Raw genomic sequence first — 17,146 nt, forward strand, 5'->3', positions numbered from 1 at the left:
ATGCCACGGCACTCTACCCAGGGGGACAGCTTGAGGCTCTGTCTCAAAAAAAAAAAGTATAATTTAAGGCAATCAACAAGTATTACACAAGCCAAGGTGGGCCTTTTGTTACTAGTGAGAGAATCTGTAATGAAGACAGCAATCATGAACATTAACATAACAACATCAAAAATGTATGAAACAAAATAATTAGAATTCCTAAGAGAAACTGAGAAAAATGGCAATTCGAGTGAGGAAAAAAACAAAAAAAGGATATGAAATCCTGAATATGTGTGGCGCCCATAGCTCAGTGTGTAGGGCACCGGCCACATACGCCCAGACTGGCAGGTTTGAACCCAGCCCAGGCCAGCTAAACAACAATGACAACTGCAACAAAAAAATAGCTGGGCGTGGCTCCGTGCCTATGTCTCAAGCAGCTAAGTTGCCAGCCACATACACCTGAGCTGGCGGGTTTGAATCCAGCCTGGGCCTGCCAAACAACAATGATGGCTGCAACCAAAATATAGCCAGGCGTGTTGTGGTGGGCGCCTGTAGTTTCCGCTACTTGGGAGGCTGACGCTTAAGCCCAAGAATTGGAGGTTGCTGTGAGCTGTGACGCCACAGCACTCCACTGAAGGTGACAAAGTGAGATTCTGTCTCAAAAAGAAAAGAAAAAAATCCCATGAATAGCCTCAATAACAAAGTGGACCGGCTCGGCGCCTGTGGCTTAAGTGGCTAAGGCACCAGCCACATACACCTAAGGTGGCGGGTCCGAATCCAGCCCGGGCCTGCCAAACAACAATAACGGCTGCAACCAAAAAATATAGCCAGGCATTGTGGTGGGCACCTGTGGTCCTAGCTACTTGGGAGGCTGAGGCAGGAGACTCCCTTGAGCCCAGGAGTTGGAGGTTGCTGTGAGCTGTAATGCCACAGCACTCTACCCAGGGGGACAGCTTGAGGCTCCGTCTCAAAAAATAAAATAAAATAAAATAAAAATAACAAAGTGGACTTAAGACTAGATCCTACGCCACCTACCAGCAAACACTCTAACCTATTATCCAGCATTGTTGAAATCACCAAACTTAGCCAAATAGTAAGGCCCAAGAAAACATCAACAAATCCCTCCAAGTATACCAAAATGTACTAAAACTAGATAGCAACAACAAAGTGTCAATGTTATAAATATATTGTATAAAATACATAAAATTAATTCTTCAGTCAAAGGGGAAATCAAAATAGCAATTATATAATGCTTTGAAAGTAAGGGCAAAGAGAATATATATTAAAACACTCATAAATAATTCTTCAATCATAGGAAAAATTAGAATAGGAATTATATCATGCCTTGAAAGTAAAGATAAAGGAAACACATTTCACTGCCTAAGGGATTCAGCCAAAGCTCAACTCTGAAAGGAAGAGAGAAGCATTAAAGACTTTTGTTACCAAACAAGAAAGAATGGAAATAAGTTGAACTTTTTCACGCATTCAACTCAAGAATTTAGTAACAGAACAGAACAATTTAAGGGAAGCTTGGAGAAGTAAGTCATAAAAATAAGAAGAGAAATTAATGAGTTAAAAGAAAGTTTTAAAACCCAAGAGTTCATTCTTTGGGAAAAGAAAACAGTAAAGGCCGGGAGGGTAGCTCATGCCTATAACCCTAGCACTCTGGTAGGCTAAGGGGGTAGACTGCTTGAGCTCAGGAGCTCAAGAACAAGAGCAAGACCCCATCTCTAAAAGCAAGAGCAAGACCGCATTTCTAAAAAAAATAGCCAGTGTGGCTGGCTCTTATAGTTCCAGCTACTCTGGAGGCTGAGACAAGAGGATCACTTGAGCCCAAGAGTTTGAGGTTGCTGTAAGCTATGATGCCATGGAACTCTACCAAGGGTGACAAAGTGAGACTGTCAAAAAAAGGAAGGAAAGGCCAGCACCTGTGGCTTATAGGACTAGGGTGCCAACCCCATATGCCAGAGGTGGTGGGTTTAAACCCAACCCTGGCTAAAAATGGCAAAAAAAAAAAAAAAAAGGAAGAAAAAAAGGAGGGAAGGAGGGAAGGAAGGAAGGAAGGAAGGAAAAAGGAAGGAGGAAGGAAGGACTAACCAATTTAAAAAGAGAGAAAAACCAATTAGGAGTCAGAATAAATTGGCATTATATAACTTGTGTCTCCAGAGAAAATGTGAGCAAATCTACCATATGACATTTCAGCCAACAAATTTAAAATCTCAACCAAATGAACATTTGTAAGAAAAACACAAGTTAAAAAAATTGACTTAAGTAAATATAAGAAACTTAAACCCACAACCAAAGAAGAAATCGACAATCGATGTTAAAGAATCATCTCCCTAAAGGCATTAAGCTTAAATGATCTTAGGCGCAAACTTTTAAAAAAGGGAATAATCTCAAAGGGTATAAACTGTTCTAGAGCAAAAAACATGGAAAACTTCCCAATTCATTTTAAGGAATGAGTGTAACTCTGCCAATGAAATGAGGCAATGGAACGTCCAGGGGTCCTCAAACTTTTTAAACAGGGAGCCAGTTCACTGTCCCTCAGACTGTTGGAGGGCCGGACTGCGGGCCCCAGGACCAGTCAGCTGCTAAGCAGGACAGGCAACGGGGGCAAAACACCCAGCAGGCCAGATAAATGTCTTAGGCGGGCCACATGTGGCCCACAGGCCGTAGTTTGAGGACGCCTGAGACAAATCTCTGCAATAGCATGTAATTAAAGAAAGACAAGTAGATACTTAGTAAATGTAGAAACATACCTCACTTCTAGTTGCGATGAGTCACTATAAATCCTAATTTTCCCTAGATTAACTTGCAAATTTAATCCAATTCCATTTAAAATTTCAGACAGAGGAAAATAGTCCAGAGACATTAAATAACTCATCCAACTCTTCAACACAAAGTTAAAAGGCAAAACCAGATCTGCCTTACTCCAAAGGCCATGATTTTTCCAGTGGAAAGTAACGTGAAGAGGTAATCAGATATTAGGAGAAACAGCTGACACTGAACAGCAACCTGTCACCCTCACTGAACAGTAACAGATGAGTTTCAAGTCCTGGGATGATCTTTTAGAGAGACATATTCCTGAAAGTCCTTAGTAGTTCACTGTTTTGTTTTTGTTTTTTTTGAGACTTACTATGTTGCCCTTGGTAGAGTGCCTTGGCGTCACAGCTCACAGCAACCTCAAACTCTCGGGCTCAAGTGATTCTCTTGCCTCAGCCTCCCAAGTAGCTGGGACTACAGGCACCCACCACAATACCCAGCTATTTCTTTGTTGCAGTTGTCATTGTTGTTTAGCTGGCCTGGGCCAGGTTTGAACCTGTCATCCTCAGTGCATGTGGCCAGCATCATAAACACTGTGCTACCGGCGCCGAGCCCAGAATAGTTCAGTAATAATTTGACAAGGTTTCTCTAATTAGTCACCGTACTAATTTCATATCTTTGCCTTCACATTATTTACTTAGGATAGAAATAATTATTTTATTTATATGTAAGTACCAACATAACCAATTTGTATAATTTCACAGACTTTGTATTGTTAAGATTGGCAGACTTTTCAATTTTTATTTCTGCCAAATATGTATCATTTCCCGGTACCTAGAGGCAACAATATCTGAGGATTGAGGTAATTTTCTTAAGTAGGATATCGAGCAGCTAATTAAGAACTATATCTCCCCCCCAATAATAGATGCCATGAATGGCTTCTTGAGTTTTATCTACAAGGTATTTAATTCATCCTCAAGCTCCATAACCAGAATTATACTTTTTTTCAAAATTCACTGTAATTGTCACAATGTTGTTAAAAAATTCACAAGACAATCATGTACAAAAACGTTAATTCCTTTTTTTTTTTTTTGAGACAGAGACTCAAGCTGTCCCCCTGGGTAGAGTGCCATGGCATCACAGCTCACAGCAACCTCCAACTCCTGGGCTCAAGCGAGTCTCCTACCTCAGCCTCCCAAGTAGCTGGGATACAGACGTCAGCCACCACACCCAACCCATTTTCCTCTTTGAATGCCTTTTTATTACCTCCTACCTCTACCAGAGGACTCAGCTGAGAAACAGTACATCTGAGTCCATTCAAACTGGTTCCACAGGGACAGGAATCTCTCCTACAGAGTCTGCTATGACTCTGACGCCTGGAGCAACTACATTCCCTCATTCTCTCCCCTCCCCCAGTACAAATCTCAAAAAGCAAGTATGAATAGTCCTGCCCAACTGATCCTGCCAAATGTCTCCCCACATCCTGTGCTTAGCATTTTCTAGGAGGAAATGAGACTTCACCTACCAGCTGTCTGGAAACCAATGATGGCTGGCACAGAGCGCCTGGGAGGGGCGGTGGATATGCTGACAGTGTAGTTAGTGCCTTGGTACAGGTCTAGGCAGACTTCTGGGGTCCTGCTGTCTGTGGTCAAGTTGACCGTCTCCTCATGAACTGATTCCACCGGGTCCAACTGTTGTCCTTTTATGTGTACCTTTGTGAGAGGAAACAAGACAGCCCACCATGACTCTAGTCAAAAGACCTAAGACTTTGTGGTGCTGGATCCTATTTTCCTGCTCAACCTGGGAAGGTAAATAAGGTAAGCTGTGCTATCAGGTATCTGATGATCAAGTTTGATCATCCCAGTGATCAATAAAGAAGGGACATAAGGCCAAGCATGGTGGTTCATGCACGTAACCCTAGCACTTTGGAAGGCTGAGGCAGGAGGAGTTAGAGACCAGCCTGAGCAAAGCAGGAATCTGTCTCTACTAAAACAAGAAAAATGAGCCCGGTGTGGTGGCGCACACCTGTAGTCCCAGCTTCTCGGGAGGCTGAGGCAGGAGGGTCACTTGAAGTCAGGAGTGTGGGGTTGCTGTGATCTAGGCCGAGACCATGGCACTCTACCCTGGGGCAAAGGAGTGAGACTCTCTCTCAAAAACAAACACATAAATAAAGATATGACATAATGAGGCATTGATATCCTGCACACAAATGGTCAGCCACAAAAGGAGGCAGTCACCACACACGACCACTCGTTGCATCTGTCACTAAGTCGGCAGATGCTTCCAGGATTGCTCTGGGGGAGTGAACACAAGTGCTTGGAAACAAGCAATAACAATGGTGCCAAATATAAATGCATCCCCCACGTACACACCCTGTCCAAAGACAAATATATCAAACCCAAAATGTAAAATAACAAAATAATACAGGTACCTTAAAAATTCTACCCACCCTTTTTTAACGCCAATGGGATCAGACAGCAATTAGATTGAGAAGGCCTTTTGGAAACCAGTCCCTCTTACTCAAATTCTCAGGGGTTACCATTTCTGCCCTCGAAGGAAAACATAAATCACTTTACTTACCACATATATGATCTTGGAGTTTACTTTTCTTGAGTTTATTTGCCACCTCACACAGGTGTTATTAAACAACTCGACATCATGAATTTCTGTCATTTTTTCTAAAATAGAACAAGAGAGTTGACTCATGAAATGTATCAATGAATACACTGGAAAAATCCTAATGGAGATGAGTTTGTCTGCATGGCTGGTATCTCCTCTGCTCACCATTCATGCTGTGATTCAGATACCAAGTCAGGCAATTCAAGCTGCCCCAGGCCAATCGCCCAACTTCTCTTCATCATGAATGATGGGAGGGAAGGAAAGATTCCTGCTGGAGTATGGGCAAGAATTCCATCCCGATAGGCCAGGGATGTCACTGGCATCTGGAACGAGGCCCAGCTCTGAGTCCCAGGTTGAATCTTCGCATTGGGTGGTGGGGTGCTCTTATTTACAAAGAGGAAGATGAAAAGTATCCCTACACAGAACCATTGCTCTGGAGCAGCTCCAGGTAAACTAAATAAATTCTCCACGAAGTCCCTAGATACTTGGAGGACTCCTTTAACCAAAACTATTTAATCCTGGTCTATCAGTAAGCCACTCATTTCTCTGGCTTGTTCCATTTCTTTTAAATATTATATTCCGTGTAATGAATTTAGTAATCTGGGCCACCATATTAGGGGCTTGGTTCCCTGAGTGAGCAGTTTCCAATGGCCCCAGTCAACCACTTGGGTGTCTTTTCAGACACCTACATTGCCTACAGAAAAACAAGGCTATCTCTATTTTCAAATGATATCATCTTGCATATAGAAAACCCTAAGGGACACTTATACATATGCACACATGCGCACACATATACCCCTATTAAAGCCGAGAAAGGGCGAGAACCTGTAGCTCAAGCAGCTAAGGCACCAGCCACCTACACCAGAGCTGGTAGGTTCGAATCCAACCCAGGCCTGCCAAACAATGACAACTACAATCAAAAAAAAAAAAAAAAGCCGGGCGTTGTGGCGGGTGCCAGCTACTCGGGAGGCTGAGGCAGGAGTTGGAGGTTGCTGTGAGCTGTGATGCCACAGCACTCTACCCAAGGCGATAACTTGAGTCTCTGTCTCAATTTAAAAAAAAAAAAAAGCCACGAAAGGAGTATAGCAAAGTTATAGGTTAATGTACAGAAAATCTATTGTGTTTATACAGACTAGCAATGAACAATCCAAAATGGAATTAGGAAACAATTTCATTTACAACAGCATCCAAAAGAGAAAAATTCCCTGGAGAAGGAAATCTCCATATCAGCAAACAGGAAAATGCCAAGTATTCCCACGGAAGCAGGTACCTCTTCTGAACTCTTTGAACTCTCTCAGGCTCACCTGCTCACCCTTCCAGTCCTGCATGGGCCCTGACAGCACACCCATGACTTGCCTCCCATTCTGGGTCCTCCCTGTAAGGCACCCACACCCATGCGAGCACAACCTGGAAGTGCAGGAGAGCTAAAGCCCCAGGGGAGAAGATTACTGGGTAAATCCTCCCTCCCTCTTTCCCCTCAAGGGCAGTTCTACAAAGACTTCCTTTGTACAGCCTCTCAGGATGCTGTCATGCAGGGGAAGCAGTCCTCGTCCCCAGTGGAGACCAGTAAGCATGACATGGAATCCTTACATTGACTCTCCTTCCTTCCTTGCTTTCCTGTCCTTGGCCCCCCCACCACTCCTGATCCCTGGGGTTTATTCCCTATTGCATATAAATATAAGCCCCCTGCCTCAGGCTCTGTTTTCTGGAAAACCCAAGGCAAGACTCCTATCAAGAAGAGTGAGAAAAATAATTCTCCATCTCAGAAAATGACTCTCCTCAACTCAGCTTCTGTTCCTTCCTTCTAGTAAATTTCTTCTCAGCCTCCCAGTGGGGAAGGAAGCCTGAACCTTAGGCACCGGTAGGGTCGATTCATTTCTCCTATACTTGGAACCAACCACCAACTTTGAACCAATGCTGGCTTACTGGTCTCTCTGCCCATAGAAGATTTTACGCCTTTATTAAATCATCCCATCAGCAGCATTACCCATTCCCCACACGACCTGGGCATAGGTGAGTTCAGGTCACCTATTAGGAACCGAGAATCAGTGGAGGCAGAGAGAGGAAAACAGACGAACTCCTGCAAGGGTAAGAGACCGCCTATGGCTGTCTGAAGCATTCCAGGATCTCGATATCAATATTTCTCTGAATACAGATAATTTAAGCTCAAAGAAATACTCCAGTTGTCAGCCTGGGTACCCTAGGAGATGCAGTGACCTGTCTGTTCACCCTCTTGGGTAGCACAAAGACGACGCTGCCACTGGTCTTTTTATCAGCCTGAATAAGCCCCCAATATTCCTGGCCCCTTCCCTCTCCACCGCCCTTCAGGGCTCCAATGCTCTCCGCACCTCAGCTCACTCACACATCCCTCTCCTGCTAACTCACCACCGAGTCCAGAAGGAAAAGGAAATGTCCCACCCCCTCACCTTCTCTCTGAGTTGCCAATAAAGCAAATTTCCTCCTCACTCTGCATCCCTTTGTCACCCAAGCAGAGATTAGAAAAGAGTTTTCTTTCTTGTGCTTCCTTTTTGTTCATTCACTATGACAACTGTAAATGGCATCTCAGAGAAGCCATCTGCCTCCAGCCTGTGCCACGCTCTCTACACAGATGGGACTCTGATCCAATTATAGAGATGTCAGATATTTCATCCCAAGGAGAAATTTAACAAAGTTTGGTTGTATTTCCCTCTAGTCATCTACAGATCCGTTTGGAACACTTCTTTATGAACATATCAGATACTAAGCAGCTTCTACGTTAATGCTGCCCTTTTAAAAAAGATGACTTGGAGTGGTACACTCTAATTCCAATAGTCCTAATAAGTGAAATCATTTCTGAAAGTCCTCTTTGGAACCGTCTCCAGGGCTCTTCCATCCACCATACATCACTCTCTGAATGGCTATCAAATGCCGCGCCTCCTGCCACGCCAGGCTCCGGGCTGTGAGGAGAATCATCTCAACATCGGTCCTTCTCTCAGGGAGCATGTTGTCTAACGCAGGCAGTAAACAGGTGAGTGGGAAAATTACAACTCAGTAAGTTACAGATCATTACAAAGCTATGTGTACCAAGCATCACAGGGGATCAAAAAGAAGACACCAACTCTCACCAGGGCCTGGGAAGGCCACCTTCATGATGGACATGGCCTTGACGGATAAATGGCTAAAGAGTGGGGAAGCCACATGAACAGACAGAACAGCAGGTCCAACGCCTGGGACAGTAAGAGTGTGTGTGGCACAGTCAGAGGGGTGGAAGAGTGTCACATGCCCTCAGAGGAAGAAGGATGGAAACCGAGCTGGCAGGACAGGTCAGGGAGGAGGACAGGGTCAGCCTGGGAAAGCTCTTGCTGGCCAGAGTAAGTGCAGGCTGACTCCTACGAACACAGAGAGCTGAAAGCCAGAAAATAACAGGAACAGTCTGTCTTTTAGAAAGCTCACTCTGGTGTATTTTAAAGGGAACACTAGAACACAGAAGAACCAGAGGTGACGAGGGAAGAACACAGTGCCATTTACTCTGTGATTACTATGTCAGGCAGGGATAGACTTGAGCTATCTTTTAGACTTGAGTTCATCTCTACAGCTGTCATAACAGGCAATAATCAACATAATAACAAGAGTGAACATTTATTAGGTTATTACTATGGATCAGAGATAGTGTGTGCAGTGCTTTAAACGTATCATTTTGTTTAAACTTTAAAATAGCCTCATGAGCTAGATACTGCTGTGTCCATTTCATAGACCTGAGGCTTAGAGACATTAAGTAACCAGTCAGAGGTCCTACAGCTCTGCAAGCAAGCAAGCCAGGATTCCAGGGCTAAGCACCTTTGCATTGAAACAGTTATTCAGTAAGGGGGTTAAGAGATGAAATCAGACCACTATATAACAAAATGAGAGACAATTTTGAAGAAGAATCCATAGGAAGTGAGAGAGGAGTCCAGACTGACGGCCAGCCTTTGAACTTGAGAGTCTCTGCTGCTCTCCTAAGAAATACAAAAGGCAGGACAGGTTTGCCAGAAAGAGACTGATGAACGGTATCGACAAGGTGCTAAATCCGAGTTATGTGCTAACTATTCAAGGAAAAAATAGTCTTGAAAGTCATGGATATCTGGAAGATAGTTGAAGGCCTGGGTGCAAAGGAGACATCCAAGCAGGATATCAGGAGCGAGTAGCCCAAGGACAGAGCACAGGAAACACCAAAACCTCTGGGCAACCAGGGAGAAGGAGAAGGGCATGGCAGAAGATAGGCAGGGGGCTGGCAGAGAGAGTGCTGTCGAGGAACAAAGAAAAGAGAGGATTGAAGGGCATCTCTTTCTCCAAAGACATCTCCCTCCTTTCCCACCAATCCCCTACAACCTCCTCAGCCCCCACCGAGGAGGCCAGGAGCAGGTCATCCGGGCACTGGGGAAAGCTCCAGCCCTCTCTCCTCTCATACGGCACTGCTCTCCTGATGGGGCACTCACATGGTCATGATAGATCTCAGCTTTGACTTTGGGTAGAGGTGGGTACTGTAGAACACTTGGGCCTCTCTGGTTTTAAAAAAGTAGTTCCCACAGCATGCAGTTGAACTCTCACTGGATTTGGGGAAATAAAGCTCAACGGGTGATAAAGTAAGTACCTCTGTCTTGCTTTACTCTGTGTGTGTGTGTGTGTGTGTACATATGCACAAATGTATGTGTATAGATCTCTATAATGTGTACTTCAGCATTCTGTTAGCATCTAGTATTACTCTGTGTGTGGTTCCTATCACATTTGTGGTTAAATAATGATATAGTTCATTATTTAATAACAAGTTCTCCTGAAAATAACTTTATGATGGCAAAAACCGCGTTTATCTATTCCCAGACACTGGTACAGTGCTTTAGACATAGATATTAAAAAATATTCAGCCCAGGGGCAGTAGCTCATACCTGTAATCCTAGCACTCTGGGAGGCCAAGGCAGGTGGATTGCCTAAGCTCAGGAGTTTGAGACCAGCCTACAAAAAAATAGCTGGGCATTGTGGCAGGAGCCTGGAGTCCCAGCTACTTGGGAGGCTGAGGCAGGAGGATTGCTTGAGCCTAGGTGTTTGAGATTATTGTGAGCTATGATGCCATGGCACTCTACTGAAGGCAACAAAATGAGACTCTGTGTCAAGAAAAGAAAAAATGTCATTATTTGGTTGATTGGTTGAATGGATGGGTAGATGGAGAAATACATGATCAGCAATGATAACCACTATAGAAAGGTCAAGAGGAATGAGAAGTGAAACTAGAACATGAGCTTGGCAGTGAAGTGGTCATTGTGACCTCAGTGAGAGAGCCCAGTGAAATGGGAGTGTTAGATGCCTGACCTCCCTTCAGCCGGCTGAGAGGAGAAAGGAGGGAAGGGAACTGAGACGGTGAGCACGGACGTCCCTCTGTGCAAGGACAGGGACTGGTCTTCATCTCCCAGTTTATATCCTTTTTTCTATATTTTTGGCAACAGTAAAAGGTCATACGGAATAAATCCAGGTGACCCAAACAGATGGTCAAGCTCAGTGTCACTTTTAGTCAAACAGCATCTGATTTCAAAAGTAATATGACTAATCTTCCAATAACACTCAGAAACTACAGGCCATTCCCAGACAGGGATTCCTCAACCAACAAATTCTGATAATAATGGCAGCAACACTGATATCAAGTCATGACTTTTTTTTTTTTTTTTGAGACAGTAAAGTACCGTGGCATCATAGCACACAGCAACCTCTGACTCTTAGGCGCAAGCAATTCTCTTGCCTCAGCCTCTCAAGTAGCTGGGACTACAGGTGCCTACTACAATGCCTGGCTACTTTTAGAGACAAGGTCTCACTCTGGCTCAGGCAGGTCTTGAACCTGTGAGCTCAGGCAATCTACCTGCCTCGGCCACGGTGCTAGGATTACAGGCATGAGCCACCACGCCCGGCCCCAAGTCATGGCTTCTAAAAGAGACTACTTTGAATAAATGCATGTCTGGCTATAAAAGTTCTACTATGTTTTCTCTCTTTAAGACTTAGAGTCACATAAAGCAAACAGACATCGCACGGCTTAGAGTAGTACTTTCCTAAAATGTATCCCACCCTTTAGGACGATTTTTAGTGGCACATGGATAAAGTTCTATATGTTCACTATGTATTTCCTCTATTGTATGTTAGAAAAAAAATACACCTACTTTATCAAACTCATTATATTACATATAGTACAAAGCATTCTTTTTTTAATTATTATTTTTTTATTTTTTTTGAGACAGACTCTTACTATATTTCCCTCGATAGAGCGCCATGACATCACAGCTCACAGCAACCTCAAACTCTTGGGCTTAAGCGATTCTCTTGCCTCAACCTCCCAAGTAGCTGGGACTACAGGCTCCTGCCACAATGCCCAGCTATTTTTTGGTTGCAGTTGTCATTGTTATTTAACAGGCCTGGGCCGGGCTCGAACCCACCACCTTTGGTGTATGTGGCTGGTGCCCTACTCAGTGAGCTACAGGCAACAAGTCTTACAAAGCATTCTTAATCAATAAATTTAAACTGGCCTGGCATGGGAGTTCACACTTAGAATCCTAGCACTCTGAGCAGCTGAGGTGGGAGGACTGCTTAAGCTTAGGAGTTCAACACCATCATGACCATGAGCAAGATCCCCATCTTCACCAAAATTAGAAAAATTAGCCAGGCATTGTGGCAGGCGCCTGTAGTCCCAGCTACAGAGGGAGTGGGGCTGAGGCAGGAGGATAGCTTGAGCCCAGGAGTTTGAGGTTGCTGTGAGCTCTGATATTGCAACAGCACCCTATTCTAGCCCGGGCAACAGAGCATAACCATCTCAAAAAAAAAGATTAGTTAAAATTATAAAGTTTAAACTATAAATTGTTTTAAAAAACATAATAATACTTTGATTATAGCAAACATTGTCTGGATGGTGAACAAATAATTCGAGCTTGGGAGACAAATTGGCATAGGAGACGGGGCTTACAGACCTGAGTTCAAATTCTGACTTTACCAACTGCAAGTTTCTAAATGACTCCGTGAAAGTTGTTTAACCTTTATGAGTCTCAGGTTACTCAACTATGAAATGAAAATAACAATACTTTCCACACAGGGTTTTATTGAGGATGAAACAAGATCAAATATTAAGGGCCCTAGCAGAGGCCCAGGCGGGTATGTGGGTGCTCAGTCAGCGGAAGCTGTAATGCTTTATGGTCCGCACACTGTACACACATCTAGATCCACGCCAGCCATGGGGCTATTTATGTAAACGTGGCCATTGCTTCCAGCTGCCTTTTCTGTTCCCTCTGAAACGTGTGTGTAGCTGCAAATGGGCACTCGCTGGGCGGGACAGGAAGGTCCACAACCCAACAGAAGGCGCAGAAGCCGGCAGGAGTCAAAGGAGGCAGCTAGGTAGTGCCTGGGGCAGGTTAGGGGCCCAGAAAGGATCCCAGCAGATAAACAGTCTGTGTCTCCAACAGAGATGTTACCCTTCTGAGAGCACAGACGGAGGGAGCGTTAACCTTTTAATTATTAACTCGGATTCTAAACATAAAAAGCCAAATGACCCATGCAGAATGGAAGCCAGGGAAAGTCTTATCAAGAGTGAATCAGCCTCTTTGATCTTGAGGTAAACTGACTCATTAACTTCAAGCTTCCACCTGGGGTTTTTCCAGACTCTGAAGTGGTTGCCTAATTCCCAGCTGTCTGGAGTTTCCAGTCCAAACTGGCCTTAAAAAAAAAAAAAAAAAAGTCCCACCATCTTAGGAGAGTTCCCACTTCACTAAAAACAGATATAGAACTCTGCTATTAATAAAGGACTAGAGGCTCCAAAATTATTTTTAAGGTAATTAAAAGCAATCCAGATAAAGGGAAGATAAATTATTCGACCCAGTCTGGAACTGAACATACAATGGGGGGTAAATGGAGTTAAAACAGAGAACAGAGGTAGAAGGATTCAGAGAGGAGCAGAAAAGTAGAAAACAAAGTGGGAAAAGCTGAAAGTGACTATGGAGGAAGGTAAATATAAAATACACACCGAGGGAGTGGGTCTGAAGAAAGGGGGGGGCAGGAAAAAGAGGGGAAACTAGATAGTTGAGCGAGAGCCATGGTTATAGCAGTTCTCACCACGTCTCCAGAAGCCTCTGCTACCTACCCACCCGGAGATCATCCCCACTGCACTATGAATTAATCAGCATGTAAATCGCCCCCTTTTTCTGTGGAAATTGAATTTGGCTGCCAATCCTGATTGAGTGCATAGAGGCCTCCTCACAGAAAGATCACAGCTCTCCAGGAGAATGCCTTCTCTTTCCTTAAATCAAAGCTTGCATAAACCCATGGCAACAGCTGCAGCTGGAGCCACAGACTTCGTGAAAGGTAGCAGGCTGAGGACAGTAATTATAATTAGCAGTTACATAACATGTTTGTTCTTCAAAGTGCTCTACAAGCATCAGCTAATTAATAGCTTACAATGTCCCATGCAGAGCCACTGGGTTTTCCTGCAGTGACTAATCCTTGTACCTCCTCCCCACCTTGAGATCTGAATAGTGGAGTCAGAGTAGCTTGAAGCAACTTCATGGGCAATGAAGCTAATGGCTGAGGGTCCAGAAGCTACGCTCAGCCCTCTTAGCCAGTGACTCCATTGGCAGCTCTGGGTCAGGAACACTTCCCCAAATGTTGAATTCAGCATTCCGAGAGGTAGCTGCCTCGCCTCCTCCTAATACCTCTCAGAAGTCCTATTAGGGATCCCAGGATAGGGTGGAGCGACCACTTGTCTGGTTCTGTCTGGCATTGGCTCCTCTCAATCCTCTCCATTGTTAAGACTGGCACCCTGGAGTCTGGCACTAGTCACAGGTTAGCTCTTGCTTCACTGTGCAATTGGGCAAATCAATGAGACCTCATTGATTGAGAGAAGGTGAAATGAGATCTCTGGGTGCTCACTCAGGTCTACCCTTCTTTGTTTTTCTGATTACAGTCTCTTGCCTACATCTTCTTGAGTCTGTAGTGGAGATAACTGAATGTAAAAACTGCTGAGTGCAGACAGGGCTCAGCAGCAGAGCTGAACTTTCCACCCGCTCCAAAAATGCTTTATTCGGAGGTCCACGAATGCCTTGACTTTATTTGTAAAACATCATACATATGTAAGCATGTGCCTTTCTTTGGGGGAAAGTTCTGTTTTCTCTAATGTACTATAAACTCCAAGAAGTATTGCTAATAAAGTACCTCACACCCAGTGCAAACTAAATAGATACCTACTGAATGAACGCATAGATCTCATCCAATGCCTATCCCCAAAGTGGTTATAAGCCACTGCTATGAGCACAAATAGTCACACATTTTGCTTCCTCTGGCCACACGTCCTTGTGGATGATGCTTGTGGGCAAGACCCAGGACATTCCACCACAATTCTCCTGCTAGTCAAACCAGAGGCCCCGACTAAAGCTGCCTAAGATTTCACTCTTCAGAGATATCTGTCTTTGGAGTCAAGTAAGTCAGCATCCAAAAATGTATCTCCAGAGACTACAGGACAACCATTTGTCACACTCCTCATCAAACATCATAGAGGGAAGAATCTTTGTTTTTCCCCACCTTGTCCCTTGGAGGCATGTTGGTTCATGAGATCTTCGTGTAAAGCTAACAATTTCAGGAAAAAGACTAACTTGTGGATGGTACTTTAAACTTTTCAAAATGTTCTCTGTAGATCATCTCATTTGATTCCTTTCAACACTCTTTGAAGTAGGAAAGGCAGACTTTACTTTTATAGGTGAGAGAACTGAGGTTTATAATGCCTAGCCTGTTGGCACTGCTAGAATAGCAACTGAAATCTCAAAAGTCCTTTTCACCAACAATTCCATTTTTGGATAAAAGTCTAAAAGAATCGAGGTCTAGGTGTAGAGATTCATACCTATAACACCAGTGCTGTGGTAGAACAGCCTGGGCAATAGTGAGACCTTGCCTCTAGAAAAAAATAAAAAATTAACCAAGTCTTAGTAGTTGGCCTATAGTCCCAGCACTCAGGAGGCAGAGGCAAGAGGACTGCTTGAATCCAGGAGCTCAAGGTCACAGTGAGCTCTGCTGATGCCACTGCACTCTTGCCTGGGCAACAGAGTGAGGCCCTTTCTCTACCAGTAAAAAATATATATTTTAATTTAAGGCCAGAATCAATAATCCTAGCACTTGGGGAAACCAAGGCAGGTGAATCCTTTGAGCTCAGAAATTCAACACCAACCTGAGCAAGAGTGAGACCCCTGTCTCTATGAAAATTAGAAAAATTAGCCAAGTGTTGTGGTAGGTGCCTGTACAGCCAGCTACTTGGGAGTCTGAAGCAAAAGGATTGCTTGAAACTGGAGTTTGAGATTGCTGTAAGCTATGATAATATCACAGCACAGTACTGTAGCCTAGGCAATAGAATGAGACTCTGTTTCAAAAAAAAAAAAAAATTAAAAAGGAAAAAAGAGAATTAGGCTGGTTGCGGTGGCTCATGCCTGTAACCCCAGCACTCTGGGAGGCCAAGGCAGGTAGATTGCCTGAGTTCACGTGTTTGAGACCAGCCTCAGCTAGAGCAAGACCCCATCTCTTAAAAAATAACCAGGAGTTGCGGTGGGCACCTGTAGTCCCAGCAACTTGGGAGGCTGAGGCAAGAGAATCACTTAAGCCAGCAGTTCTCAACCTGTGGGTCATGACCCACAGGAACTATATTAAAGGGCCGCAGCATTAAGAAGGTTGAGAACCACTGGCTTAAGCCCAAGAGTTTGCGGTTGCTATGAGCTATGACACCACAGCACTCTACCCAGGGCAACAGCTTGAGACTCTGTCTAAAAAAAAGGTAAAGATGGTAAATTTTATGTTTCCTGTGTTTTATCACAATTAATAAAAATCAACATCGAAAAACCATTTTTCACTATACTACCTTTTCTCTGAAAAGCTGTCAACACATTAAGTTGGGAGTATATTCATTCCCTTGAGAAAATGGTTCATGAACAATAAGTGTCTCAGCAGAGGACATAGGAACTGCTAATGATTTAAGGTGAGTTTACAAAAGAAATTTCTATCCGACTTATATTCCCAATCCACCCTCTAAATCTTGAGGATTTAGCTGACAAATGGAAAGCCAAGTGCCCACCCATGTCAATGACAGAGCTACAGAGTGAGGCAGCGATGAGAAGGTTTTATGCCCCACGTTCCTGCTGGCTATTTGTTCCCAGACAACACAAGCCCAGCAGAATAGAATCTGTACCTGTGCATGCTAATGTGCTTTCCCTCCAGGTGCCTTCCTCTGTGCAAATGGACGTGATCTTTCCTCCAGGGCTCTCAAAGCCCTCTCCACAGACATAGTGCGCCACACTGCCCAGCCTGGAGCTGTGATTTCCTACCAAGGTGGCGTGTCGCACGTCTGGAGGGCTGCCACAGTCGATCTCTGCAATGGGAAGTAACATGTCACGAGGTGCAAGCCCCAGCTTCAAACCCCACAACGAGTAACTTTAAAATAAACACTTAATACTGACAGAGGCCACTCATATGGAAAAAGAGAAAACCACTTAACCCTATCCAATAATCCAAAGTGGGTATAGAAAATAAGGTTGTTCAGAAGTACAGAAAATAGGTATATCTAAATTTAACAATATTTCCAAACCTGCACACATAGAGAATAGTCAAATTATGAGATTATATAAAAATGCCTTAGTCTGGCTCGGCACCTGTGGCTCAAGTGGCTAAGGTGCCAGCCACATACACCTAAGGTGGTGGGTTTGAATACAGCCTGGGCCCACCAAAAACAACAATGATGCCTGCAACCAACAAAACAGCCGGGCGTTGTGGC

At 44.1% G+C, this 17,146-nt stretch overlaps 1 protein-coding gene across 1 annotated transcript in view; it reads right to left on the reverse strand.

Annotated features, from left to right (window-relative positions):
- SUSD1 (sushi domain containing 1) overlaps positions 1 to 17,146 on the reverse strand; it is a 125,616-nt gene that overhangs the window by 64,396 nt on the left and 44,074 nt on the right. Inside the window, exons 6-8 of the mRNA XM_003785222.3 lie at positions 16,565 to 16,744; positions 5,323 to 5,420; positions 4,268 to 4,454 (exon numbers count right to left, since the gene is read on the reverse strand). Coding sequence (XP_003785270.1) covers positions 4,268 to 4,454; positions 5,323 to 5,420; positions 16,565 to 16,744 — 465 coding nt within the window. The remainder of the gene's footprint in view (positions 1 to 4,267; positions 4,455 to 5,322; positions 5,421 to 16,564; positions 16,745 to 17,146) is intronic.

Source organism: Otolemur garnettii, unplaced genomic scaffold (genome assembly GCF_000181295.1).
Source record: "Otolemur garnettii isolate 467f Iridium unplaced genomic scaffold, OtoGar3 scaffold00014, whole genome shotgun sequence".
Classification (NCBI taxonomy): domain Eukaryota; kingdom Metazoa; phylum Chordata; class Mammalia; order Primates; family Galagidae; genus Otolemur; species Otolemur garnettii.